Source organism: Perca fluviatilis, chromosome 15, assembly GCF_010015445.1.
Source record: "Perca fluviatilis chromosome 15, GENO_Pfluv_1.0, whole genome shotgun sequence".
In the NCBI taxonomy this organism is placed as follows: domain Eukaryota; kingdom Metazoa; phylum Chordata; class Actinopteri; order Perciformes; family Percidae; genus Perca; species Perca fluviatilis.
In genome coordinates, this window is record NC_053126.1 from 10924604 (window position 1) to 10951105 (window position 26502).

General features: G+C 40.3%; 3 protein-coding genes across 3 annotated transcripts; 1 reads left to right on the plus strand and 2 right to left on the minus strand.

The window, feature by feature from the left end:
- Nucleotides 1–7194: 7194 nt before the first annotated feature.
- On the minus strand, nucleotides 7195–16564 carry dhps (deoxyhypusine synthase). Its single transcript, XM_039824607.1, has 10 exons — nucleotides 16412–16564; nucleotides 15507–15706; nucleotides 14254–14409; nucleotides 14019–14140; nucleotides 12913–13009; nucleotides 12318–12404; nucleotides 11267–11372; nucleotides 11072–11175; nucleotides 9920–10045; nucleotides 7195–7929 (listed from the first exon to the last, which is right to left on the minus strand). Exons 2-10 carry the CDS (start codon nucleotides 15699–15701, stop codon nucleotides 7834–7836), a joined length of 1089 nt encoding a protein of 362 aa, XP_039680541.1. The 5' UTR covers nucleotides 15702–15706; nucleotides 16412–16564; the 3' UTR covers nucleotides 7195–7833.
- Nucleotides 16565–17204: 640 nt separating this feature from the next.
- Nucleotides 17205–18129, plus strand: LOC120575143 (guanine nucleotide-binding protein G(I)/G(S)/G(O) subunit gamma-12-like). The gene is made up of 2 exons (XM_039825784.1): nucleotides 17205–17485; nucleotides 17652–18129. Exons 1-2 carry the CDS (start codon nucleotides 17393–17395, stop codon nucleotides 17775–17777), a joined length of 219 nt encoding a protein of 72 aa, XP_039681718.1. The 5' UTR covers nucleotides 17205–17392; the 3' UTR covers nucleotides 17778–18129.
- A 79-nt stretch (nucleotides 18130–18208) lies between these two features.
- On the minus strand, nucleotides 18209–23067 carry fbxw9 (F-box and WD repeat domain containing 9). The gene is made up of 7 exons (XM_039825783.1): nucleotides 22326–23067; nucleotides 22081–22228; nucleotides 20310–21333; nucleotides 19986–20134; nucleotides 19674–19877; nucleotides 19520–19585; nucleotides 18209–19196 (listed from the first exon to the last, which is right to left on the minus strand). Exons 1-7 carry the CDS (start codon nucleotides 22445–22447, stop codon nucleotides 19122–19124), a joined length of 1788 nt encoding a protein of 595 aa, XP_039681717.1. The 5' UTR covers nucleotides 22448–23067; the 3' UTR covers nucleotides 18209–19121.
- Nucleotides 23068–26502: the final 3435 nt, after the last annotated feature.

Below are 26502 nucleotides of genomic sequence, written 5' to 3' on the forward strand. Positions count from 1 at the left end.
CATCCCGCTCTGTGTCACGAACAGGTGCTCGTAAGACCTGGCTGTGCGGCAGCAGGACTTAACCCACATGTGAACAGTGAGTGTCTGCCATGTTCACAGTGGTTAAGTTCTGCCGCCACAGGGCTGCAGCCGGCAAGGGGAGAGTAAAGGTCAGGGAGGGGCCAGATCATCAAACCACCGCTCTTCACATTAACACCATGCAGATTTCAGACAAGCCAAAAATATGAAACGCTTAAGATGTAAAGGGTGTTTTCATTTACCAGTCTTTATGAGCATTAATGAAAAGACCTTCCTCAAATCAATGCATGAAACGAACATAAATGGCATATTTCTATCATGTTTTAATTTACATTCGTTGGCACTTTTTTAAGTACATCATCTCGTTGCACCTTCTTCTCTTTCTGTTTTTGTGCCCAACTCCTAATATTCACATAACAGTAGTGAATAGTAACCATTATACATTTTCTGGAAATGTAACTTTTCTGGAAAGTTAAAATGTACGCTAAATTTGGACAAAAACTTGAATAGTAGTGTAGCTCAGTGCCAGTTAACATATGAAAACTGTGTGTGGAAAAGCACTTCCTCTTTTAAAACAGTCTGTTCGATAAAGAGGTAGGAAAAACGTGCTGCTGCTCATTTTCTAGATTGACTCTCTTTTTATGGGCCCAACAAAGTCAGACTCCCACTTAATCACTTCTGCCGTGACAGCATGTGTGTGTGGTTCACAGATGACTCACTATTGTGTCGTGAAAGCGTAAGGCCAATGCGCTGTGGCCAAGAGGGGTGTATGGTGGCAGGTGTCACTATCCATAAGCTTCTGGTAATAACTGGTAATCTGTTGAATTAGCTGAAATTGTGCAGCTTCAGTATGTCAGTGTTTGCTAAATGTCAGCTGTCTCATTAGTGTCGAAGACTGCTCCTGTTCCTGTGTGTGTGTGTGTGTGTGTGTGTGTGTGTGTGTGTGTGTGTGTGTGTGTGTGTGTGTGTGTGTGTGTGTGTGTGTGTGTGTGTGTGTGTGTGCACGTGCGTGCGTGCGTGCGTATAGTCACCTCTGTCTAACTCCCCCCCCATCCCCTGCTGGGTCAGTCTCCTGTGCCTGCTGTGCTGATAATCAGTGTGTGACGTTGGCTGGCTCAGTTCAGCAGGAACAGGAGACTGGTCTCCTTTCCACACACAGTACACAAAGTACACACACACACAGCTCATTTTAACTCCACTATAATGACTGTAGCTATCGTCTCTAAGTATGGATGTGTACGTGCATGTTTAAATAAATGTATTTTGAAATGACAATTATGAAATATTTTTCTTTATGTTAAAGTCATTTGTCTCACTGAATTCCTAGTTGCAACATGTTTTTCCTTAAAAGATGTAGCCTACACACTCGCATGATGTAATGAAACACTTTACTTGGATTAATGCCTCATCTCTTATTGCATTTGCAGACTATTAAAATCTTCAATTTTCATGAAACCATAAAAGCTACTTTAATTAAGGAAAATCAATGTGAAATGAAAAGAAACAAATAAACTTTGAACTCCATAGCTCGCTTGTAGTAAAATATATCTAATAAGGTCTGCTGCAACATTGGTTTCAGTGTTTTGTATGTGTTGCTCTTATCTTTTTTTATGTTTCAAAACCAAAATTACTTTGTACTTTCTGTTTAATTGTCTGTTGTTGCCATGTTTGTAAAAAAACAAAATACAAGAGGGACAGAGTTGCATTTTCTTCATATGTGCGATCACTTTTTAAACCAAAATGTATCAAATAAATATGATGGCTGATTGATAATGTGTGCATTGAATTTGATTCAAATTAAATGTCTTTGAAAAAGCAGTACATGCGTCTTGTGTTGTTTTTTTCAACTCTGCCTACAATTATAGAATAAATGTAACATCAAAAACCCAACATACAGTATATATATTTAACCAGTTACCTTTCTCTATCTCCCTTTTTCCTTCTTCTCTCTTTTCAGGTCAGGAACATGGACATTTTAAACAAAGATTACACAAAATTTCACTGACAAACAGTTCCTCCACTGAGCTTTTTGTCTCTGGCTGGAATAAAAGTCTGCTCGCTCTCATGGCACCTTACTGCCTATTCCCGACCAAATAATAAATAATAATAATAATAATAATCTATTTTCACGTTGTGTTACTTCAGTTTGATCACAGAAAAATTTTGCAACATTAACTGTTTACCTCTAGTGAACCCTGCACAGTCTGAGACTTTTACCACACATTTGCATAGCTGAAAATATTTTACAGATGACTACAGAGGGGAAAAAAACAAGAAAAATAACAATTAGGTTTCATGGTGTTACTGAAAAAGAAAAACCTATTCTAGTGAGGTGCCAGCTTAGAAAAAAGAGAGAGAAAGAATCAGGACACACATCTACATTCAAATTACAATAAATCAAATTTGTAAACTGGACTTAACCCACATGCATTGAAGAAGAAAAGTCTGAGTTCTCATTTTGTCACTTTAACAAAGTAGAAAGCTGCCAGCAACCTACAATAGGCCTACATGAAAACCATAAAAATGACCAACTCTTGAGTCATAATCGCTTAAAATATCATTAGGCCTATAGATCAGTTGTAGGTTGTAAAAAATATTGTTTTACTATTTAGACACACAAATACAGCAGACATAAAACTATAATACAATATATTTCCATGTAAACTGATTTGATCCCAACTCGTTTCTCCTTTGTTCAAGTTTGTGTATGCCTGTAGCTACATCACTGAAAATATTAATTCAGTTTTAAAATGTTACTATATAGGCTAGGAGAGCCGGGACAGTTGAAACACTTTTTTAATTTACAAAGCGATCGTATAGCACTGAAAGCTAATATTTTGTTACTAGTAACCTACACTTGTCATCTGTCAAATACAGTTGCATTTTCAGCTTTGAACAAAACCGTTCAGGAATTATTACAGCAAAGTGGGACGTGCGTAATGTTTCATTCGTCCCTCCTGGTCGGGCATGGGGGTATGAAACATAAGCCATATAAACTTCCCACAACTTCAATATTTTACTACATATATCATGAATGGTACTCCCAAAATGTGTTATTTTAGATAGATTGTTGCTGGGCTACGTCTTTGTGAATGTCTGCATCGTGAAGTGTGTATGAAGCGAAATATCATGCACTGTGGATGATTCCGCCATTTTTATAGTTAGAACAGTATACGTTTTCCCATTTATATCATGTTTCTATTGTGGAAAATCGTCGTTTCACTAGGTTTATACGTGGGCTAGGCCACTGCACATGAACATCCAAATAAGTGCCCTTAACGACCCACCACAGCCCGTCAGTTCAGATTCAGATTCATATTCAGATAACTTTATTAGTCCCCAAAGAGGCAATTCAGTTTTACAGCCAACCCATCCATTAAGGGTTAAACTAACTTAAAAAATGCATTATAAGTGCATTAGTACGCAATCTATATAATGTAATAATGTAATGTTATAAAATAATAAATTAAAATAAACAATAGACAAATAGTACTGCAGCAGTCATACATCCCCCTGTATACAGAAGCTTCTCTCTCTCTCTCTCTCTCTCTCTCTCTCTCTCTCTCTCTCTCTCTCTCTCTCTCTCTCCCGTAACATCCACACGTTAGCCTGATCTGGTTGGCACAGTAGGCTATTCGGTCTGCTTTCTGGACAACTCGGGGTTTCCAGAGAGAACAGAGTCTCCATATAGGCTGGGAAAACTCGACCCCCTACATGGTGGGCACTTTTCATCTTTCTAAAACTGCTTTTCCATGTGTCCTCCATAAATTATTGTATAAACACAGATATTTGTGCGTTAAAATACATGGAGTTGCAGCCTGGGCGGGACATCGTCCCGACATAGACATTATGCCATTACAGCCTGTTTTCCTTTCCATGTAAACAAGCATGCAATATGAAAGTCTGGGATTGTGGAGAACACTGAATAAGCATGTAGTCGAACCTTTATGGACGCTAATGAAGTTTACTTTGGACCATCAAAACTCGTTTGTCGCCTGTAACTCCCTGATAAAAGGAAATAACAGGAAGATATTTGGCGGATAGAAGGAGGTTAACACGCTCTATGTTTTGACCTAAGGAAGTCTGTCTATCATCATTGCACTCGGAGAAAACTGGAATGTTTCATCGTCCCGGCTCTCCCTATATGATTAGGCTACTATTTTAATAATGTAGGCTATTTATGGTTTACAGACATATAAGATACTGTGTGAAAACTATGTTACTGGTTACCACTGGTGATACCACAGGTGACAGTGCGCTAATGGTTAAACTACGATTGTAACCATGGATGTATTAACATTATAACAGATTTAGTGACACGACATCTATCCGGATGTTTGTCCTTGCTGGGGTGGTTGCTAGAGCAACAGTGACACATGGCCGTCATCAGCCTCAGCCAGCTGCGTCAGAGGAGGAGACGGCGGTTCAACTGGCGACTTCCTGTTTGAGAAAGCAGCGCGAGGTAGATGTAAAAGTCACCCTTTTATCACTCATGTTCTACTTCTCTCGTCCATTTAATGCAGTTCTTTACCCGCCTTCTATACGTTTATTGCTCTATTGTTTCTCTTCTTTATCTCAATGTTTGTCTTTCTGTCTCGCCCAGCCCCTCCTCACTCTGCAAATGTCTTCCCCCCCCCTCCCCTCCCTCTTTACACCCACGCACTTCCACTCCCTCACCTGCCGCACCTTGCTCAGGTTGGCCAATAGGCTTCAGAGGTGGGAGTTCCTGTGGCAACATAACAGGTAAACAGAGGTGGAGATAAGGAGCCAGGACTAGAATACATATATGCCATGTGGGGGGGCATAAATTTGTGGTTTACTGTTGAATTTGAGCATATTAAGAGAATATTAACTGTAGAAATATAGATTACATTTATGTTTACCCAAAAAACGCTGTTTGCACTGTGCAGCCCGTGAGGCAAATCCCATGACAAACAAGTCTGAAAAGTGCACATTAAGCTAATTCCTGTGAGCATATAACTGAAGGTGATTCAGACAAATACATCCACATTTTTATCAGCACTTCTCTTCTGCTGTCTGGAATATGGTGGCTGGACATTATGAGGACACTGTTCAGAGACTTCAGTTAAAAAACAAACCTGAAACAACAAAAAGTAGCAGGGAAAAACAACAGGATTTTGAAAAGTGAGGGCACGTCCCCACCTATCCCCAGGGGAAATAATGCCCTTGCATACACACTTTTAAATTGATATATATGCAAATGTGCACAAATCTATCCACTGTGTATTTCCTTTCTTTTCCCAGCCCTACTCACAGATCCACCCCACCCTGCAGCTGTGAAGCAGGTCAACTCTCCCTCTGTCTTTTCCTTCTTCTTTCTCCCTCTTTGGTTCTCTCTCCATAAAAAAAAAAGCTCCCAATCTGGCCGGGAGACGACATAATTGCCATTATGACTGCTGTGGCCCTACACATCACACAGTGTAGTGATTGTTCCGCAGAAGGAGGAGGGGGGAAACACTGTCTGCTCTGTGCAGGCGCCACACAATATTATCATAGCGTGACTACAGCTCATCCACACACACACACACACACTCTATCTCACTCTTTTCAGTCCTCTCAGTATTTCTGTTATCTTTCCATTAAGCACCGAGCAAACATAAGTCTCTATAGGGCTGAGAATCCATACACCACTGCCTTTTAAATTAATCTTTTAACTGTCAAGCCCTGGGTAAACACACACTCACACAGTGTCACCGCCAATAGGAAATGATAAAAGGACTGAATGGAAAAGCAGTTTGTACCAAGACAGAAACGCCCAATTTGTGTGTGTGTGTGTGTGTGTGTGTGTGTGTGTGTGTGAATGAGAGAGAGAGAGAGAGAGAGAGAGAGAGAGAGAGAGAGAGAGAGAGACATGGGGCTGAGGTTTTGGGAAAGTTGACCTTATCCCAGTTCCAATTCCACTTCTCCATCTCTGTTTCCAAAAAAGAAAAGGTCACCATTCCAAAAAAAAAAAACAAGACACACTGACACTTTAAACTCTAGGAAAAAAGTGAATATATGATATATACTTTTGACACAAAAACTACCCACATTTCCATTCCAATGTCTGCAAATATAACTGGGTTGTGAGTGTAACAGTGACTGTGTGTAAAGGATATGGGAGTAGTGATTAGCCAGAGGAAATATCCACTCCCACAATAGCAGTCTGATGTATTGTGATGGGAAATGGCTTTAACATTGTTACTAGATTATGCGGTTGATTCTGCTGAAGAAAGCTAAAAGGGGAAGGAGCTGTGAGTCGCAGCACTAACCACACATGCAGGAGTAGTGATGCTCTTATGGGCCCCTCAGGGGATTGGAGGGGAGGATCTTACTAATAGCACTAAGGTGACTGGAGGATCTCACTAGACATCCTTTCATCTCTGAAGCAGCATTCGCCTCTCAGTGGATTGTCGTTGAGCAAGTTTGCCACCACTTGTAGGTGAATGAGATGCTTACAACTTTGTTTTTCTTTACACTTTGACAAACTCAAAGTGCAATGGAGAACACAGTGCTAAGTTCTGTCTGTTTATTAAGAAGAGAAATTTCAAAAGGTTGAAAGCTGAATCAGAGTTTACAGAAGGTCTCTCAATTACAAAACAAAACAAAGGTTATCAAATTGAAGGCTTATAAAATAGGTAAATACACTCAGTGTCCACTTTATGCGTTCTGGCATGAAGTCTACTTTTATTATGCCTATAATGTTCTGTTTTTGTTGATCGTGTCACAGAGGTGTTAAATGTGTGTACATGATAAGTTTCAGCATTGAGATCATATTTAGTGGTGGCAATGGACCAGACTGCATTATATTTACACGTTTCTAATATTATGCTCCCTTATATGTAAATAAAACCACCTTTAACTATGGCCTCAATAATAAAAAAATATAGATGGATTCTCATCATCAAAAGCTGAACATTATAATAAAAGATAAACTTTATGGCAGAGCATTTAAATTGCATTAGATTGTATAAGTGTAGCAAATAAAGTGGCCACTTTCTGCAGTTCAGTTGTTTCAAATGCAACTGAGGAGCTGCAAACTTTAATTCTCGAAAAATATTAATTTGTCCTCACAGATCAGCAGTAATGTCTTATGTGCTCTGACACAGTCATGTGAAATTAAAGTGTCACATGGTGGAACCCTTGTGGCCTGCTCAAACACTACTGCACAAAGACTTTTTGTAATGGGAAGAAATTATTAATTTATGATTTATTAAGTTATACAGGCACATCTTCCATCCTGTAACAGTGACAAGAAGGTAGATACTGAGAAGCAATAAGGTAATATACAAGTGATGTGGCATGCCACAACTAAACTTAAATATAAATCAAAACTCTTAAATAACATTCCCTCATGAGTGTGACACACACACACACACACACACACACACACACACACACACACACACACACACACACACACACACACACACACACACACACACACACACACACACACACACACACACACACACACAGCTAAAACCTGATGTCTCTTTGGTACATGCAATAGCTATGCTACATGCTATTTCAGCTATCTGAATAGAAAGGGACTGTACTTGTTTTAAGTAAACATTTTCATTCATAAGCATTAAGACAGGAAACCCCCACCACTAACTCCCAGTATATAAGGTTTTCAATTGCAGCATTGTATGTAATGCTGCTTCTTAAAGTTGCCAATCCTTAACCATGTATTTTCAACAGAAATGTTTAAAAGATCAAACTGATATCTGCAATGCAATTAGTCCAACAAGGGAAGATCCAAAGGAAGAAAGCTGGTCGTTTCTAACAGAGCACTGAAGGGGGGGCGACCATTTAATCTGTATTCTTGCCAGCAGTCAGCTTGTCGGCGTGGAGAGCGAAGGTCTCGGCAACAATCAGAGGGAAGACTAAAGAGGCATCTGCATACACCTGGGAACAAAGAACGGAGCAGTGTATCACTTTTCTGTAAGGTTATATTTGTGGTGTGTTACACACTTACTACGCTAAACTGATTCCAGTCCCTGCCTTTTATATTTATGTGTTGTTGCTTTGATGCCACACTGCACCCTTGGATTGTACACTGTGCAGACACTGCCACCTTGAGGCCAAAGGTGTTAGAAACATAATTTTTCCTGCTTCCAGAGTCCAATTCTGATGTGTGAACACATTTTCCACCACAAATTGTATTCAAATGGAAAATGTCTCTTATTTTTTTCCTAATAGAGATAAAACTTAGATCCATAGATCCACATGGTCAGTGCCATGCAATGTATCATAGATGCTATGCCTATTTTTAAAGGTCCCATGACATGGTGCTCTTTGGATGCTTTTATATAGACCTTATAGGTCACGTAATACTGTATCGGAAGTCACTTTCAAAAATTCAGCCTTGGTGCAGAATTACAGCCACTAGAGCCAGTCCCACAATGAGCTTTCCTTAGGATGTGCCATTTCTGTGTCTGTAGCTATTGAGGAGGAGAGGGGGGGGGGCAAGGTGGAGGGTGGGCATGTTGCCTTGACCAACTGCCACTTTGCTCATTTGAAAGCCATGATGTCTCTCTCTCATGGGTGGGCCAAATTCTCTGGGCGGGCAAAGCAGAGAAAGGGGAGGTAACCTTGCTCCTTATGACCTCATAAGGACAAGATTCCAGATCGGCCCATCTGAGCTTTCATTTTCTCAAAAGGCAGAGCAGGATACCCAGGGCTCGGTTTACACCTATCGCCATTTCTAGCCACTGGGGGACCATAAGCAGGCTGGGCGAACGCATATTAATGTTAAAAAACCTCATAAAGTGAAATTCCCATGTCATGGGACATTTAAAGTGTGTTATATGAACATCTACTGACATATAACCTAATTTCAGGAGCAGATCTGTTGTTTAGTAAGATTTCTTTTCAAATCTCTCACACTGGCATAATGCTGCCTCAGTGTCACAGCATGTTTGATGAGATTAGATGAGAATTTTTTCAACTTTTTATCAACAGTTAGTGTCAGGATGCTTTGACACCTGAGCTGGAGGGCGTTTTGTCGGATAGTCCGGGTCATTTGGGGTGATGTGAAAGCTCATTTGAACTCTGGTGTGAACCAAACTCTGGGCCGCTTGAAAACGGGGGTCTTGGTTCGCTTCCAAGTGCACTAGAGTTCGGTTCACATTAGGTGAGAACGCGATCCGAATCAAATATAGGAAGCGAACCAAAAAACTGTTAATTTACTAGCCTGCGATTTAAATTAATTCAACCCTGCACCCAATTTATGGACTTGTATATGATTTACCAAATGATAACTTTCAAATCCATAACTTAAGGCCATACATCGCTCGTCGTCTGTGTAACACATCATCTCTCTCTCTCTCTCTCTCATCAGGGCCTGCCCTCTCCTTTTTCGCCGTCTTCTCAGCTGCTCACATTGTCGCCTTCTTCGAAAATATTAGAAACACCAAAAAAACAACATAAAACCCATAAATTTGGTGTTGGCTCCATTATTTCTGAGAGCAGGAAGTGTCGATGAGCTTCACATGACCGTTTCCAAAGCGTGACATTTGTTTACAATGTTTAGGTGAGCTTGACAATTGTGCAGTTTGAACGCTAACCAGACCAAATGAAAAATGCAACAATGTTGCAACTTCACCCCCGAATCACACCGAGTCTACAGAACTTGTGTGAAAGCAACCTTTAATGTTTGGTGTCAGCCAATCACCATTAAAGAGCAAGAATAGTCCACGTTTTAAACAGTTCAGGTGCATTATCTAGAGACTGCCAAAAGGCAACTGGGAAATATATGTAATAACTAACTGAAGCAGAAGAAGGGAAGACTTCTAAGAAAAGAGTATCTGAGGATATAATTGTAATAAATGAAACATAATGTTGACATTAGTCTTGGTCTGGTCAAGGCTAATATTGGTGGTATAAATGTCAGTACCTTCACAGGTGTGGCATCTGTTTTTATCTTGCCCCAGGATATAGCCTCATCAGGTCTGGCCCCAGAATCAGAGCCATCGAACTCCTGACCCGTGTTCACAAACACCGCATGCTCAGCTCCATTCCTCTGGAAGGAGACAGAAGAGAGACAGCGTGTCAGAAGATGAACAGGTTTTGCACGTTGATGATGAAAAAGGTTTTGAGGAGGTTTGCTTTGCTGACTACATTTGCCTATGGAATTTGCCAGTGGCTGTACTGTATGGCAGGTAGTTGGCATCCATGTATAATCAAAGATTACTATCCATGTGTAAATATAGAGTGGACAACAATATTTTTCTTAACTTTGTCATAGATTTGCACAATTTCACTCAAAATGTTCATGGCCGTGGCCGGGTTGGTTCAGTGGTAGAGCAGGCGCACATATACTGAGAGGTTTATGCCTCGACGCAGAGGTCCAGGGTTCAAATCCGACCTGTGACAATTGCCTGCATGTCTTCCCCCTCTCTCTCCCCTATCTCACCTAGCTGTCCTGTCAAAAATAAAGGTGGAAAAAGCCCAAAATAATCTTTAAAAAAAGAAAAATGTTCATGGCCAACAGTCATTTACTAATGTAAAAGTAGCATTAGTGCTCTATAGACATACTCCATTACAAGTAAAAGTCCTGCATTGGAAAAAGTCACTTAACTACATTAGTGCAAAATGTGCTTAAATTATCAAAAGTAAAAGTACTCATAATTATTTAATTTTTTTTAATAGCTGGAAGAGAATAATATTTTAACTATTTTATATAGCTGCTGTTTGGTAGTTTAATCTATAACAATGATGATCCTATTTTATAAGCTCATGATATTATTTGCATGTAAAATCTTAAATGTGGAAAGTAACTTGTAACTAAAGCTGGTAAATCAATGTAGTGGAGTAAAATATTTCCCTCTGAATTGTAGTGGAATAGAAATACGAAGGCGCATGAAATGGAAATACTCAAATAAAGGACCTCAAAATTGCACAGTATTTGATTAAATGCACAGTTACATCCTGCAAAAAATTCAATTTATATGCAGAATTGTTTGTAAAAACTGATGTGAAGTCATGTAGTAGAGTACTAAAGTAAGAAATAAACATGTTATGTGGAAATAAACATGAAGTTAGTTACCATAAGATTAGCATTGCATATGTGGTGTTTGACCAGCCCTCCTCCCAGGATGATCATTCCCGTCCTTTTGGCAAACACCGCCTGGCTGTTCAATCTGCGAATATCTGAAATAGAGTCCACATTCCTGACATGATCAACAGATAACACTGAGACAGCTACAGTGATCCTGTTCTCTAGCAGTAATGTTGTTTTTACCTTCCACTATGTCCAAAACTAGGCCAGGGTTCTTAAAAGAGTGGAAGTAGAGCATGTCACCCAGAGAGCCGTCTGTCAGAGCAGGACTGAACACTGGAATGTTATTCTGAAACAGAATATAATACGGCATTAGAGCCCGACCGATATTATCAGCTGATATTAGGCATTTTCCAAACTATCGGTGTCGGCATTTATAATGACCGATAAATGAATATTTAAAAAATAAAATAAAAACGGACAAAACACCCTTCAACCATTTTATGAGTGTTGGGATTGCATAGTTTGTCCACCAGTGGGCACTCTACAACGTCCCTGTTGGCAACACTGTGTTTAACCCTTTAAGTTTCATATCTTAAAGTAAAGTTATACATTTTATTTATCAGAACTTTAATATATTTTGATGTTCTTCGGTGACAATAAAACAAACAAGTTTATTTTTAAACTGCATTATCATATTATTTTAGTGAGGACTCATAAATAACTACAAATAACTAATGTTAGGGAAATCTATTTATGTTTTGTTACGCGTTTCTGGATTAAAAAATATATATATATATATATATATTGGCCGATATATTGGTTTTTTAAATCACCAAATATTTGTATCGATATCGGCCTTAAAAATCCTTTATCGGTCGGGCTCTATACGGCATATTTAATGACTTATGTATAGACAAAAACACACTGTACGTACAAATTATACAGAGTTAGTAAGGCTGGGAAGCAGGGTGAAGTGAGTAAAAAAGCAGAATCAAAGCAAGTTCACTCATCAGTTTCAAAACGTTTTTTTTAGTCCACTGATGTCACGACTGCTAACAAGCTTACCAACCACTCTACAAAGACACAGGAACCACAATTAATTCATAATCCATATATATTGGATAACATTTTTGAAGTAACAACTTGCTATGGTTGGCACATTTATTTTATACTTATAGCTGTATTGTCAGAATTTCAAGCAATTTGATTTTGTGTCTTGAATGGTTTAGCTTTTCTTGACTTTTTGGTTACCTTATGATGTAATACATTACCAATATAAAGCAGGACTCACCTTGTACGCCCAGTAGTAGACAGAGTCTGTATTATTGATCTCCTTGCCAAGCCGATGGATCATTTTGGAGGGAGTCCAACGGGTGCCCTGAAATAATAAAGGTCAAATATTACATAATGTAGACAATATTATAAAACGAGAGTTTGGAACATCCTGACTGCACAACTGTGTTTTATGAGAGGATATCAGACTAAAGCCCAGTTCAAACCAAAGATTCGTGACGAGACAAAACGGTTTGAGAACATCGCAGGGAAAGGTTGCAGCGGTCTGAACTGGCCCGTCTCAGCACAACTTTAGCCAGCTGACGGCGTCGCCTGCGACTCAGCTGGTCAAGTCCCCAGTGGCTGGTTTTAGAACATGCGAGACGTCACCTGTTTTAACAGCCAATAGCAGAAGTACGCTTGTAAACTACAGAAATTGCGCATTGGTGTGAACTGGCGGGTTTTAGGAGGTTGCAGACCGGCGCGTCACATGTAGTTGCAAGTTTCAACTCATCACGAACCTTTGGCCTGAACTGGGCTTAAGAAGTACTGCTATTTCATACAACTGTGCTGGGTGCAATAGACAAAACAATACGCTAATAAGAGAGACCCACTTCTGTGTTCTGCTCCAACAGCATCTGGTCCAGGATGGGCATCAGCCAGTCTTCAAACTTACAGTAGTTGTCGTTGGGCACCAACAGATTCCCTAACCTACATCCAGCAAGGACAGAGGAGGAGGGAGAGATGAAGGGGATGAACAGGGACCAGACATAAACAAACAAGTTAGTGAATCTGATATATAGGCTAGGACTTCTAAAGATGACCTGCCTGCCAAAACCCTGCATCATGTCCTTTATCATTATGAGTATACAGCACACCTATTATATATTTTTTCGATTGTTCATGCATGCGGCCATGTAGGGCAAAAGGCGCTGCACCCAGCGTCTTTCTTCTGAGCGCTCTGCCTTTTTCAGCGCGGCCACTCTGACACTTCTAGTTGAAAATCTCTGAATTGTTTAGAAAAGCGCTGGTGTTGTTACTGTTGCTCCTTTGACAGAAAAGCCCATTTGTGGGAGCAAATCGGCGGGACATTGAATGTTGCTGGTGAGTGTTGTGCTTTTATCAGCGTGTACGCGAGTATGTTTGTTGTTAGCTGTGTAGTCAGGTAGGGCTGGGCGATATGGAGAAAATCAAATATCACGATATTTTTGACCAAATACTTCGATATCAATATTGCAAAGCTATTGTAGGGTTGACAATTATTGCTTTCCCAAAATATTTACACAATGAGATTTGTGATAAATAATCATCAGTAATGTGGATATAATGACTAAGTGGATAAAGGCAAATAATAGAACAGCTAGAACAGTCCAGTAGGTTCAGAAAATGACATCACTTTACTTAAATGCAGCTCGTATGGTGCAAAGGACCCTACGGTGAAATTACTCCGAACCATCCCTTTAAGCCATTTACAATTTTACGATATCCAAAATCTAAGACAATATCTAGTCACATATCACGATATCGATATAAAATCAATATATTGCCCAGCCCTATAGTCAGGCCTCTGTTACCGTAGCTTTAGTTTAGCTACCTAGCTAACGTTAATGTCGTTGTCATAGACAACAAAACCCTACGAGCGGCGCTTCAAAGCGCTGGGATGAAGCACTCCCCAGCACCCCCTCAGCGTTTTTCTGCCTGAGAAAACCTGGTTGCGAACCTGTTGATGCCCCTCAGGCGGAGCTCCTTGCCAGACAGGCCGAATTCTCCCAAGTACGTGGGAGCCAGACACTTGATGAAATCCTCCTCTATGCCTCCAGCTGTGGTTACGATCACATCCACCTAACACAGAGAGACAAAACAGATTCTGAGAAACTAGTCCCGCTGTCAAACTGGTAGGTTGTTTGAGTTTGAGTTACCTGTGATGTAACAATGACAAGTTTATGAATTTGTACCATTTTGTGCTCTACCAGGTAGCGGATGCTCTCTCTGACTCCAGAGCTGATAAGGTTGGAGGTGTAACCCAGGAAGATGGTGCAGCCAGACTTGCTGCGGTGTTCATCAGACTCTTTTCCTTCACCCTCCTCCACTGGCTCAAGACGCTTCTCTATCTGTGGGTGTGGAGTCATTAGACAACAATGGCCAACATTACAAATGATCAGAGGCAGACTGATCATAGGCTTCTGAATCTGTATCATCGTCATTTTGACGCACATCATATGTGTATTCACGGCTCAACTTAAACGGGATCACATCATTATTTTCTCTTACCATTCACTATCCTACATCTTTTTTTTCTCGAAATAAGTTTCCATGGTGGTCCACCAGAAGAAGAGGGCCTTTGCCTCTTTATTCCCCTATCTCTCCCCACATTTCCTGTCTCTGCACTAGTCTCGCATTGCCAGACCTTCCTCCACAGTGTTGCGAAGGAGGGTCTGGCCAGTCCACGCAGCATTCCGGGATAGAAGAAAAACGTGCTCTGGTTTATTGGCATTTCTTTAAACCAATTACAATTGTCATGGGCGGCGCTAAGCGCCATACAGAGCATAATCATAGTCCTCATAAATCAACCAACACAAAGAAGTCCCAGGGTAACAGATATCTGGCCTAAATGAGTGAAATCTGGAGGAATTTTCGTCGGCAACGGAGCCATCCCAGAAGTGGAATGCTGTGGATATAGACTACCTCTGCACGGATTGCCAAAATTAAGGCCAAAAAAATAAAAATACAGTGAGGTGTATAGCGTTTTCCAGACTAACAAGTACTTTGTTTCTAGAAAGCCAACCTGCTGTTGTATTATTTGTAATTATTTAGTACTGTGAGCCCCACCAATGAAATCCCATTCACCTCCATTGTATTGGGGTAGGAAGAAAAAGGAACAAATCACAGAGACTAATATCTCAAACCCTGGGTCAATAAAAGTCAAACTATCTGCATGGCTATCAGAGGTAAATTAGAAAATGTGCTTTATGTAAGATAACGGTAGTTACACATGAAACCGTAGTTACAAATAAAAGTAAGAAAAAAGTGTCACACACTCTGGCTCCATATGCATTACTCTAGTTTATTTAGATGACGTCTCGGCCCTCAGGCCTGTGTGTGACACTTACTTTCAAGTTTACTTCCAAGTGATCAGCACCTCACGACAACCCTTTGTGTTTGTTACTTTTCTACATTATAACCTTCGTTACACATCCATTCCTCTCACCATGAGGTTGATCTCCTGGATGGCCAGGGCCATGCTGCTGGCCTGAAAGCCCGTGCTGATGTAGGACTTCAGCACTGCGTGGAGATCCACCCCCTGGTTGAAGTCGTAGCCTCTGATCTTTTGCATGTCAATTGGGAGGTCGCAACTGGGTTTAAGGACGGCCTCCATGGCAACAGAAGGAGCATGGTCTGCCATCTTCTCTGCAAAAACAAAAAGAACATGTTAGTGATGTGGTTATCATCAAGGGGATGCCTAGTAGAGCCTAGATCGGGTAATAATGTATGTAATCTCTCTTCAGTCTGTGGCGACTGTAGCAGCTCTGCTCTGACTGGCGTACGGAAAAACTGAGCCATGACTGAGCATGTGTCTGATGTGTAACAGCTGAGAAAAACCCTATTTTGTAAACTCTACAAAGCATTCTGAAGTACCCAGAAGGCCTCTGGGTGAGGGCGAGCTTTGACACTAAGCGATAGATAGAGAGGATTCAGAGGAAGCACACAGGGGTGTGTTCATGGGAACTGTTTTCTTGATCGATGTTTTGGTCATAATTCATAACACAACTTTAATACACCCTCACTCTCTCAATGCATAGCTACGTTATACCGTGGCTTTAGAAAAACATTCAGACCCCTTCACTTTTAGTGTTTTGTGCTAGAGATTTCGGTTAAAATAGACATTTACTTTAACTTTATTTGCACGCAATAGCCCATAATGACAAAGTGAAAACACATTTTTTGCAAATGTATCAAAAACTGGAGTCCCTTATTGAAGGCTACATTATTTAGGCTATGATACGATGTTAACTAGCAGACAAGCTAACTGTGAGCTTGTCTTGTCACTATCGACCGACTTCAATCATGATTGAACATTTGCAGATGGAGATGAAAACATAACCTTTACCTTACCTATTCTTGAAGAGACGTGAGTTGATTAAGATGGTTATGTATCTACTAACTGCTGTCACCGGGCACAAGAAAGACCGTAAACGTTACTGAAGACCATTACCGTAAACAACCAGACAACGCATGGGTCGCCAGCATTGGTCGCCAGCGGTAAAATCCCACTACGGAAAGTGCGAAAGGACAAACATAACCAAACAATAACCCAAACCATGTGCTCGAAACACGTGCCCCTAGGGGTACTTTGGAGTACTGCAGGGGTTACGTGATTTTTTTAATGTTTATTTATAAAATATCAGTCATCCATAATTCCTAAAATAATGATGGGGTAAATGCTTGTATCCAAAATAAAATGACTTAATGGTTTCTGTTCGAGCTTTACATTATTGTTGTGTTTGACATTAACAGTTGATGCTCCAAACCTATTTGAGCTGCACAAAAGTGGTTTAAATTATTCCATAAAAAAAAGCTGGTTGTTTTAAACAGTGCATGACATTTTACATTATTGTGTTTCAAAGGTTAAATGTCACTCTACAAAGTAGAGACTGCAGCTTTTAGGAGTAGCTTTACAATTACAATACTTACAGTAGTAGGCCTTCAAATTACGAAAACGAGGGAAATACTCAAGCAACAGTTAACACATTGTAGCTTAAAGACAAAAAGCATGTAGCATAATGCCTTGGCTAATAATCTTTTCATCAGTGGTTGCTCTGTGAAGTGATGTGTGATGTTTGTGACATTTCCACCACTGTGCTGTATGACCTTTCATATCACAGAGCCTTTGAACTCTCCCCAACAGTGAATAAAAGGGGCTACAGGTGAGGAAGAAAAGTGAGGAGCTTCTCTAACCAGACTCCTGCACAACCTGTGCTGACTCTTGGGATTCTGCACAAAATTATTTTCCTGCTGCTCGTTTTGGTTTTGAAGAAGCATATTGAGTCCAGATATTGAAGGATTTTTTTTTGCTGAGTCTTTATATTGAAGGCCATGTCAGGAAAGATGTGCAGTAGCAACAGTGTTATTCAGGCACAAAAACTGGTGGATCAACTTCAGCTGGAGGCAAGCATGGAGAGAATAAAGGTATGTAAGAATCTGAATAATCTGATCAGTCATTGGAAGATTTCCATAGTTTAGAATATATGGAGTGTACTGACATGCTCCATGTATTATTAACATTCAATGGCACATAGTTTTGTCATGTCTGAATTCCTGTGAAATGCCACCCTGACCACCTTTATCCCAGCAGATCTCTCTGACAGCAGCAGACTTGGTCCGGTACTGTCAGGACCACAGGCGCAGTGACCCTCTGCTCACCGGCATCGCTGCCTCGTCCAACCCGTTTAAAGATAAGAAGACCTGTGTGCTGCTTTAACAGTCCTGAGAAGAGCTGACCGACCATTAACAGACTGCCATACCATAGGGACAACTCCTGTCGGAGTGTAACCACAATTTTTCTACTGTCAGACGTGTAGAAGATAATCCTTCTATTATGGCAATAAATCAGCTATTTGAGACAATGCATGTTAAGCCTAAAACATAGGAAATGTGAAAAATACAAATAATGGTTTTGCATTTGTAAATACTTTCCATTTATTTTCTCTTAAAGGCTTTATTTAATGTTGCTTCTTTACACATTTCCCTTAAAAGGTTTGATCTCGACCTTTCAATAGTATGGAATTACATGGGTAACTTGACTCAGGACTTGAATTTGAATAGCTGCTTTTCCAAACATTTAGCACAACGCTGTTGATTGTATGTACTCCCCAGAGGGCAGTGGACACATCCAGCCAATAATTCAGACACTAGATGTTGAGGCCATTTAATGGCACCTTCTGTGGAAATAGTCCTTCAATGTGTTTTAATAGATGCATGCATCAAATATTGTGCAAATGATTTATAGTTAGATTCATCCAAGCAATTAAATTGTTATACTTTTTTGTACACACACGCACACAAACACACACAGTATTGTGTTTAAATAAATAGCTTTACAAATACAATCGGTGTGTCATAGAGTACTTGGATACAATTATTTCACTGTACATGACAAGTAACTAATGCTTTTGGTACAATGTCAGTTACTGTAATGGATTCAGACACTTTTGGAGCATGCAAATAGCCTGCTATACACTAGTTTCAATGCTGTTTGAACACACAACAATTAGGAGGAGACAAATTCATTGAAATGCAGTGTCTTTGAAAACTAGGTGCACAAGACAAATATTACCAGTAAACACATTTCCTGTGTTCACGTGTGTTTGTAGGGAAATCGCTTAACAGGATTAAACAAGGAATTAAAAAAACGGTTGAGGGCTTTTAGCTGAACCAACACAAGGGACCTGAACCTTCTCAAATGTACCCCTACCATATAACAATATAAACACAAGAAAAAATTAATTAAAAATGAATGATGTATTACAGCTAAATTAAAACAACATTTGTGTTTGGCAGTGCAGTAAAATAAAATAATTTGTTAGGCCATATGTACGACACAGGGCTTGACGGTCTTAATTTCCAGTCCTACCTTCTCGTGTTTATTTGTTGAATGAATACTAACATCGGTCTTGAAGAAGAAAGAAGAAGAAAGCAGTTTCTTTTTGAAGTGGCATGTACTTTGTTGTAAATTCCAAAATGCCATCTCGTTTTCAAGGGGGTGCTGCTAGGCGTCACCACCTGCTTTTTCAGTCTTGCCACAGAGTTTGCGGGTCTTGCTCTTTCATTTTCTGGGCCTCCAGATGTCCACACACACATCCCCTGAGGCTACTGCAAGGACTCCAGCATCCACACTCAGCTGACAGTTGAAGACAGACAGGCAGAGAATGGGTGATGACACAGGGGTGGGGAGAACAGAAATGAGAGTGAGAAAGCCTGGATTACTTACGGATACTGTATTGATTATGATTTTGTGCTTGAGTTCACTTTTTTTACTATTTCGGTTTATTGTTATTTCTCTGTAGGTAAAGCTATTTTTCACCTTGCCAAATAGATCTAATAGTTGATTTGCTCTTAAATTAGATGCCTTTAAAAATGAATCTTTACACAATCTAAGTCATCGTCAAAATGTAAACAATAAGATAATTTAATTATCTATACGTCGCGGTACAAAGCACTAACCCCACTGACTCCAGTTTGGTGATGCAGGGTGCATAATGTTCTTGGAGGAGCACAGGGGATATGCACCTGTAATACAGACAAGAAATTACAACTTAAAACTGTTAAGCAGCAGTTAGTTAAAATGTAATGTAACAAAGAATTTGCCTCGTCCTACCTTGACAGTACTATCAGAGGAACAGGTGTAGAGGCTCCCAGGGGACCTGTGGATGCCAGTGACCAGAGCTGTGTGTCCAACATCAAACTGGGACACAGGTTTTAAGGTCCCCGCCTGCATGGAAAAGGAGTGGATCATGCCGCTGTTGTCTCCTGCCCATACTTCAGAGCCACTGTAGCTCATGGACAGCAGATAAGAGCTCAGCTGGAAATGAAGGGGTTGGTTGGAGTTAGTCTTGGTTTACAGGTGCATCGGAGCATATATGCACACTAACGCAAACGTAAGAGCGTGTGCCTGTGTGCTTGCAGTTACCCGAAGTTTCTTCAAGCCCTTGCCTGCCCTACGGTCATAGACAGCCACAGTGCAGTCTTTACTCCCAGAGATGATGTACTTGTCATCTGCAGCTAGGCACATTACAGCGTTACCATGGAGACGGAGGCTTTTTACCAGGGGTTCAGCAGCTGTAGACAAAATTATATCATAAATAACCTCAGAAACTTAATGATTTGTCTTTATTTGATAGCCAAATGCTATCTATCATCACTTCTTTTTTTTCCTTTTTTTATAAATTACATTTATTTGCACTTTATGCACACTGACAAATTGAAATGCAAGTTATATGCTAAACCCCCTCACCTCTGGGGTCATACATGCTGACCCTCTTGTCAAATGTACCAGCCAGCAATACATCTGTCTGAAAGGACAAGCAGAGGACAGCGGCCCCAGCCCTGATCAGGCCCCTCTCTGCACCACCTGCCTGTAGGTCCCACAGCCTCACTGTGCTGTCGAAGCCCCCTGAGGCCAGCAGAGGTCCCTGAGATGCCAGGCACCAGACCCAGCCCCGATGAGAGCTGAAGTCACCCTGTCCTCCCAATGTGTGGAGCAGCGTGCCACCAGAGCCTGTCTGTAGATCCCACAGTTTAACATTCCAGTCTCTGGAGCCTGTGGCACAAACTGCTCCCTCTCCCCCAATGAGGAGGACTGAGTTGACCTGGGCAATGTGGCCTGAAGTTAGGGTGATGCACTCCAGCGCTGGGGGTGGGCTAGGACTTCTAGGGGGTTGACGTTGCTCCATCTCTACCCTTCTTCCATTACCCAGATTCCTGGCGTAGGCCAAGACCTCTTGGTGATTTAGAGAACCATCCTGTCCCTCATTGCCACCAAACACCATCATGTGGTCCCTTTCCTCTTCCATTAGTGCAGCTGCATCATCCTCCAGTCTCTCTTCCAATTCCTCTCTCAATCTTACCAGTTGGTCCCCACCTACGATTGGCTGCATTTCATCATCCTCACCTTCCATTGCCACCTCCATACCTTCATCAACACCATACGCAACCTCCTGCGCTTCCACTCCCACCCCTTCTACCTCATCCTCTCTACCATCTTCCTGTCCTTCTGCAACTGGCTCCCCATCCTGTCCTCCCCTTTGCTGCTGTCTCACTAGTTCCCTTTCCTCCTCATCCCCTTGGGTCTGTCTGGCCACAAGGTGTGATTGGCCTGTCCAGCAGGTTATCAGCTGCTCCATCTCCAGGCAAGCAGAGGGCCAGTCAAAGTCCTCCCTTGGCCCCACTGGAAAGCCAGCTCGGGATCCTATTAGTCTGTTTGCCCGGAGCTGCCAAGCGGTGTTGTCCTTACCCACATTACCCAATGCATGACAGACCTAAAAAGAGGAGGAAGAGGTCAAATATGTAATATCTGCAAGACTGATAAAGCCGTAAAAGTTCCCGGTGGAGTTTCTGCCCTCTTGTAACAATATGGACACACTAGTGTGAGGACACACGTGCATGTGCATGAGGATGCACATGTGCGTGACACAATGCACATTCCTGTTAATGTTTTCATACAATTTCACTGATCTACATGGCGGAGTAACATGCCAAGAAACACAGCAATGTGCCAACAAAGGCAGGGAAGAAGAATACCGCTTGCTAATGAACACGAAGGATAAACAATGCAGGATTTAAAACACTTTAAATTAAAATGGCTTTGCAAATGTTTTATGATGAAGGAAATTCACTCAACACATTTGCTAGACCTCAAGGATAAACACAATGCATGCTGAGTAATACTCAAGGTAAACATAACTTTGTATGTTTACAATAAAACTCCACAGGGCACCTATAATACATGTTGATTCTGGAAAACTAAACTTTCTAAACTATTTTTGTTTTGTCAAACAAAAATATATAAAGTGAAATGCCTAAACAACAAACTAAATTGAGGGCCAATAACACTGTTATTTGTCCTAGTCAATTTGGGAATATACTGCGAAACAGATAAAGATATCGCATAGTGATTTGGTAATACAACGATTGAACAACACCAGCAAGAAAGCTAGCTGACAAAAAAAATCATCAAAGGAATTTTATGGAAGCGAGTGATGGGCCAAACCGTCTTTAAAACTAACCTTTGGCAGCACAGTGATGACGCACTGAGCAGGAAGGTGTGACGCAATGTGGGTCACCATCTCCCAGGGTAATGACAACAAGCCACTTGCCTCAGCAGAAGGTGAGGGACTAACATCTGCTGAGGATGGATGACCAGCAGGCAGAAGGCTGGAAGGAAAATATAGATCAACGTGATTTGCTTATACTCTCATATCCTTGCGCGAAATTAATAGCTACTTTAATTGAGTGTGAAAGAAAATCTTACCCCTGCAGGTCAGGCCCAGAAGATTCAATACTGGGAGATTTCACAGGGTCAGGAGACGGTCCTCCCTGGTCACTGCATGTCCCTGCCTCCGGTTCAAGCAAGTTAACCCTGACCTCAGACATCACCTTTTCTCCTCTCAGCACAGGACCACTAGCTAAATTAACGTTACTCACACAATGTAAGCCAACATTAATGTAAACTACCTCTATTTTATATTGTCGGCTGTATGTAGTTTAATACATAAAACATCAATATTGTGACAATGAAACTTCACAAATGTTTGCTCTTTAGGGCTTAGCTTAGCGCCACCTACATTGCTTATAGGTTACAATTCAGAGATACAATGCTTGGAAGAAAACTTTAGCTACCCGTGAATGCAATCCATTACTTTTCGGTGCTCTCGGTATCGGCAACAGATGTCTGTTGAATCAATATTTTGTAACTGTCGTTACAGACTAAATTAACGTTAGCTTTAACGTTACTCTACCGCTGTGCAGGTTAACGCTAGCATCAAGAAACGTTACTGCTAACGTTATATGTTGTTGATACCAAGTCCTGTTGACAATGTTAGCCGCTGGTCAAAAACCGTCGCCAGAGTCAGTGTGACAAAAAATGGTTAACTTTACCACTGTCCCTATATAAACCAAATTAAGACTGATATCACGTAGCTAACGTTAATGCAGCTATGCAGGGACATCAACTATTGTCAGGGAGAACTCCTTCAAAACATTCTAAACACCATTTCCGGTGTGCTACGTAAATACCGGCGGCTGCTGTTCATTGGAGCAGGGAGCAATACGTTGACGCGGCCGCCTTTTTGGGACGGACATGCCGCGCCTGCGTAATGCATGTAACCTTATGTCTATCTCTTAATACATCCATGGTCTATCGAGGCAGCAGATTTATCCACAATTAAAATAATAATTTCTAGCTGAATTTCCAACCGATTTTCAAGTGGTTTGCTTTGCTACAAATGCCTGTCATGTATTTATGAGACAAGATACTTAGTTAAATTAAAATTGCGGGTTTTCAAACCCAAATAACGTAGCCTATCTTGTGTATATAGTAACAGTATGCTCATTTAAGCCTCAATATGATTTAAATTGGCGAGTTCTAAAAAAAAGAAGAAAAAAAATCACATATGAATAACATTTAGCATCTTACTGATATATTAATAATTAAATAAAAAATACTTGTACCTGACATAACGTTGGGCTATAGCATTATCTTAATTGAATATGAGGGTAGTCACTTAACTTGATAGTTTAAAGATGTGATATTAACGTACGCGAGTAAAATCTTCTAAAACACCATTTTCATCTGTGAAATGTTATTCCATGTTGCTTTGTTTGGCATTTCTTTCTTGTGTAGTAGCATTCCAGTAGTTCAATTTTCTCTGCTCCAGTCCACAAATGTCTTTTCAGGCCCAAAAGGCCTTGGATTTGCACAGAAAATGTCTGATAAATAAATATGTTTAACTACAAAATTAGGAAGTGCGAGTTTCCTTTGACCCTTGGTAGTACAACTGGTAGGCTATCATTTGCCTTGCTGGTTTAAACAAAGCAGAATTTAGCATTCAAAGAGCATAGACATGCAGATCTACTGGGCCGCTGCACAAGGATCTAAATATAAAAAAAAAAAAATTCAGGCCCAAAGAGGCCTTGGATTGACACAGACTATGTCTTTGGTAAATTAACATTTTTTTATTTACATCTCGTTATTGTCACATACTGTATTTTGAGTAAAAGTATTACAAATTACAATCAGCACATGGTCATAAGCACCCAAGCCATTTTCCATGTTTGATTAGGCTACAGTTCAAGGTTTACAATGTGGAATAAGACTCATTTCAACTGAAGCTTTGTATTCCAGACACACAATCTGTTTGTTTTTCTTGCCAGCTGTCATGTCATCTTATAAGCATGGACTGCAAAGGTTTTTGCCACCAGTAAGGGAAAAACGATGGAAGCATCTGGACACAGCTAGAAAGACTGAGAAATGAGAAGCTTTGTATTAAAACACCCAAAAACAAGTTTCGAGCTGAGCCTTTGTAGACCTTTTTATTGCGATGACAGAATAAATTAGGTTTGGCATACATCAGGTCTGCTTTTGCTGTACACAGGGATAGGGATTCTTTAAAAATGATATGTTATACATTATTGCATTTGTGTTGGGCCAGGATAAAGAATCTATTGGGCCATGGCTTATTTAACAAATCAAGAACAGACTTTCTATATCTAGGTCTCTAACATTAATAATTAGAACATAACTTTGACATTAGTATGTAATACTTAATATCAAATACCTCCACGTGTTTCATATCTACTGTGATCTTGCCCCATGACAGGGACGTGTCAGGACTGCCCGAGTCACAACCATCAACCCAGCTAACAATTTTTGGTTCCCATAACGTTCTGGGTTTAGAAGCTGAGGAGTTTAAACTCCTCAGCTTCTAAACCCATTATTACACAACCTTCCTTCTGTTCCTGAGTCATGACTTTGATGAAGTGAAGTTGACCTTTGGGATATAAAATGCAATAATTTTATCCTATTAGACATTTGTTTAAAATGTTGTCATAATTAGGAATTCAAAAACATGCGTTTTGTGAGGTCACAGTGACCGTGACCTTTGACTTTCAAAATCTAATTGTTAATCAGTGAAGCCAAGTGGATGTCATTGCCAAATCTTTTGTTTACCTCATTATTTGAAGCTTTGGCCACGTTTATTATAGACATCCATCATTGTATTATAGCTATTACAGAAAATCATAATAGGTCTATGCATTTTCACCATAGACATCCATATATGGGGGACAGCGCAATGTTTCACCGTACCCAGACAAATAATTGGTCTAAACCGTTGCCAAATATGCCAGTAATTATTCAATTACATGTGTGAAACTGCACCATGCTTGTAGTAGCTGCAGCTTCTAATATATAAGATTTCAAATACCACTTACCAGACTCAGACTGAAGGTGGCCCCTGCGTCCCCTCGTTTTTCCCCAGCACTGCGTCTGCGGTCACATTTTCTTTCTTGTTAAAGTTGCCTTCCTGTTCTTCCCACTCAAAAGATTTGTAGTTCAGCAAACACTTCAATTCTGTAGAAATATTTAATCTAAGTGGCCCGTGTTCTAATCACAAGAATGCTCACCACGTGTTAGGATTTGATTTAAAACTCATTGTATTACTTATCAGAAGGTATTTGTTTATATGCTGCACATTTCATTAGTAGTAGTTAGTAAACTAAATGTGGTTGATATTTAAATCCCTACAGCAACATGTAAAGAATAAAAAAAAAAAAAATAAAAAAAAATGCAACAAACTGAAGAAAGTTGGCTGTTTATTACTGTAATATAGAGCAAATATGTGCTGCCTAATGGATCGTGTGTATGTCAAATTTAGCTAGAGGGCAACATTTTCTTAAGTGTTACTTTCACATCTCAAATTAGAGTAGTCCAGGGGGAAACATTTGTTTCTAAAAGTGCTTACTTGTAAACTGTTTTAATGTTGTAAATTCACTTTAGACTCAAAAACACTAGCACATAGTTAAGAGTACTCCCCTGATTTAGCATTGCACTTAAAAAAAAAAAGTAAGAAAAAAGGATAAAAAAAAAAAATCAATGCAGCAGAAGCAGAGAGGTCTTTATTCCACATTCATTGTTAAAACCTGGCTCTTACATTACCCACAATGCAACATGACTGCCTCAAGCAAGCTCACTTCTTTATAACTGCACACCCCCAGATTTCTTTTCATTTTCAAACTTGTAGTCTTCAGCACTTAACGGACACTGACTGTTCAAGGTTTTACACAACTATTTTCACACATGCAGTAATGTTCCGTAAGAACTATGAACCGTAGGTTGTGTAAAAATCAGTGGAGTTATCCTTTAACCTGTGCAGACATTGAAGATACAATATTGTGAATTTTGAAACAAAAAAGGTATTGTGTTGCCATCCCCTACAAATGCCACCAGAAAGCGTTAACTTCCATATTTTCTGACATTTTGAAATACTGCTGCAATGTGTGCGACACCTTTGATATCTTATTGACACTCCTGAGAAAAGGCAACATGGCAACATGTCTGTGCATTGTCCACAGAGGTATCTTCTGTACTTCATTTTCCCACTGAACATTTATTTTAGGTGACTTGTGCTTTTGCACTGACTGATAAATGC

Excerpts from the sequence above, each read along its gene's own strand:
- dhps (XM_039824607.1), bottom strand. The coding sequence starts at position 15,701 with ATGGCAGACCATGCTCCTTCTGTTGCCATGGAGGCCGTCCTTAAACCC. Across the intron at positions 13,010-14,018 it reads CGCCTGAGGGGCATCAACAG|GTTAGGGAATCTGTTGGTGC; the intron begins GTTCGCAACCAG and ends TGCTGGATGTAG. Across the intron at positions 12,405-12,912 it reads TGTTGGAGCAGAACACAGAA|GGCACCCGTTGGACTCCCTC; the intron begins GTGGGTCTCTCT and ends TTATTATTTCAG.
- LOC120575143 (XM_039825784.1), top strand. The coding sequence starts at position 17,393 with ATGTCAGGAAAGATGTGCAGTAGCAACAGTGTTATTCAGGCACAAAAA. Across the intron at positions 17,486-17,651 it reads CAAGCATGGAGAGAATAAAG|ATCTCTCTGACAGCAGCAGA; the intron begins GTATGTAAGAAT and ends TTATCCCAGCAG.
- fbxw9 (XM_039825783.1), bottom strand. The coding sequence starts at position 22,447 with ATGTCTGAGGTCAGGGTTAACTTGCTTGAACCGGAGGCAGGGACATGC. Across the intron at positions 19,878-19,985 it reads AGGGCTTGAAGAAACTTCGG|CTGAGCTCTTATCTGCTGTC; the intron begins GTAACTGCAAGC and ends CTTCATTTCCAG. Across the intron at positions 19,197-19,519 it reads ACCAAACTGGAGTCAGTGGG|CTGAGTGTGGATGCTGGAGT; the intron begins GTTAGTGCTTTG and ends TTCAACTGTCAG.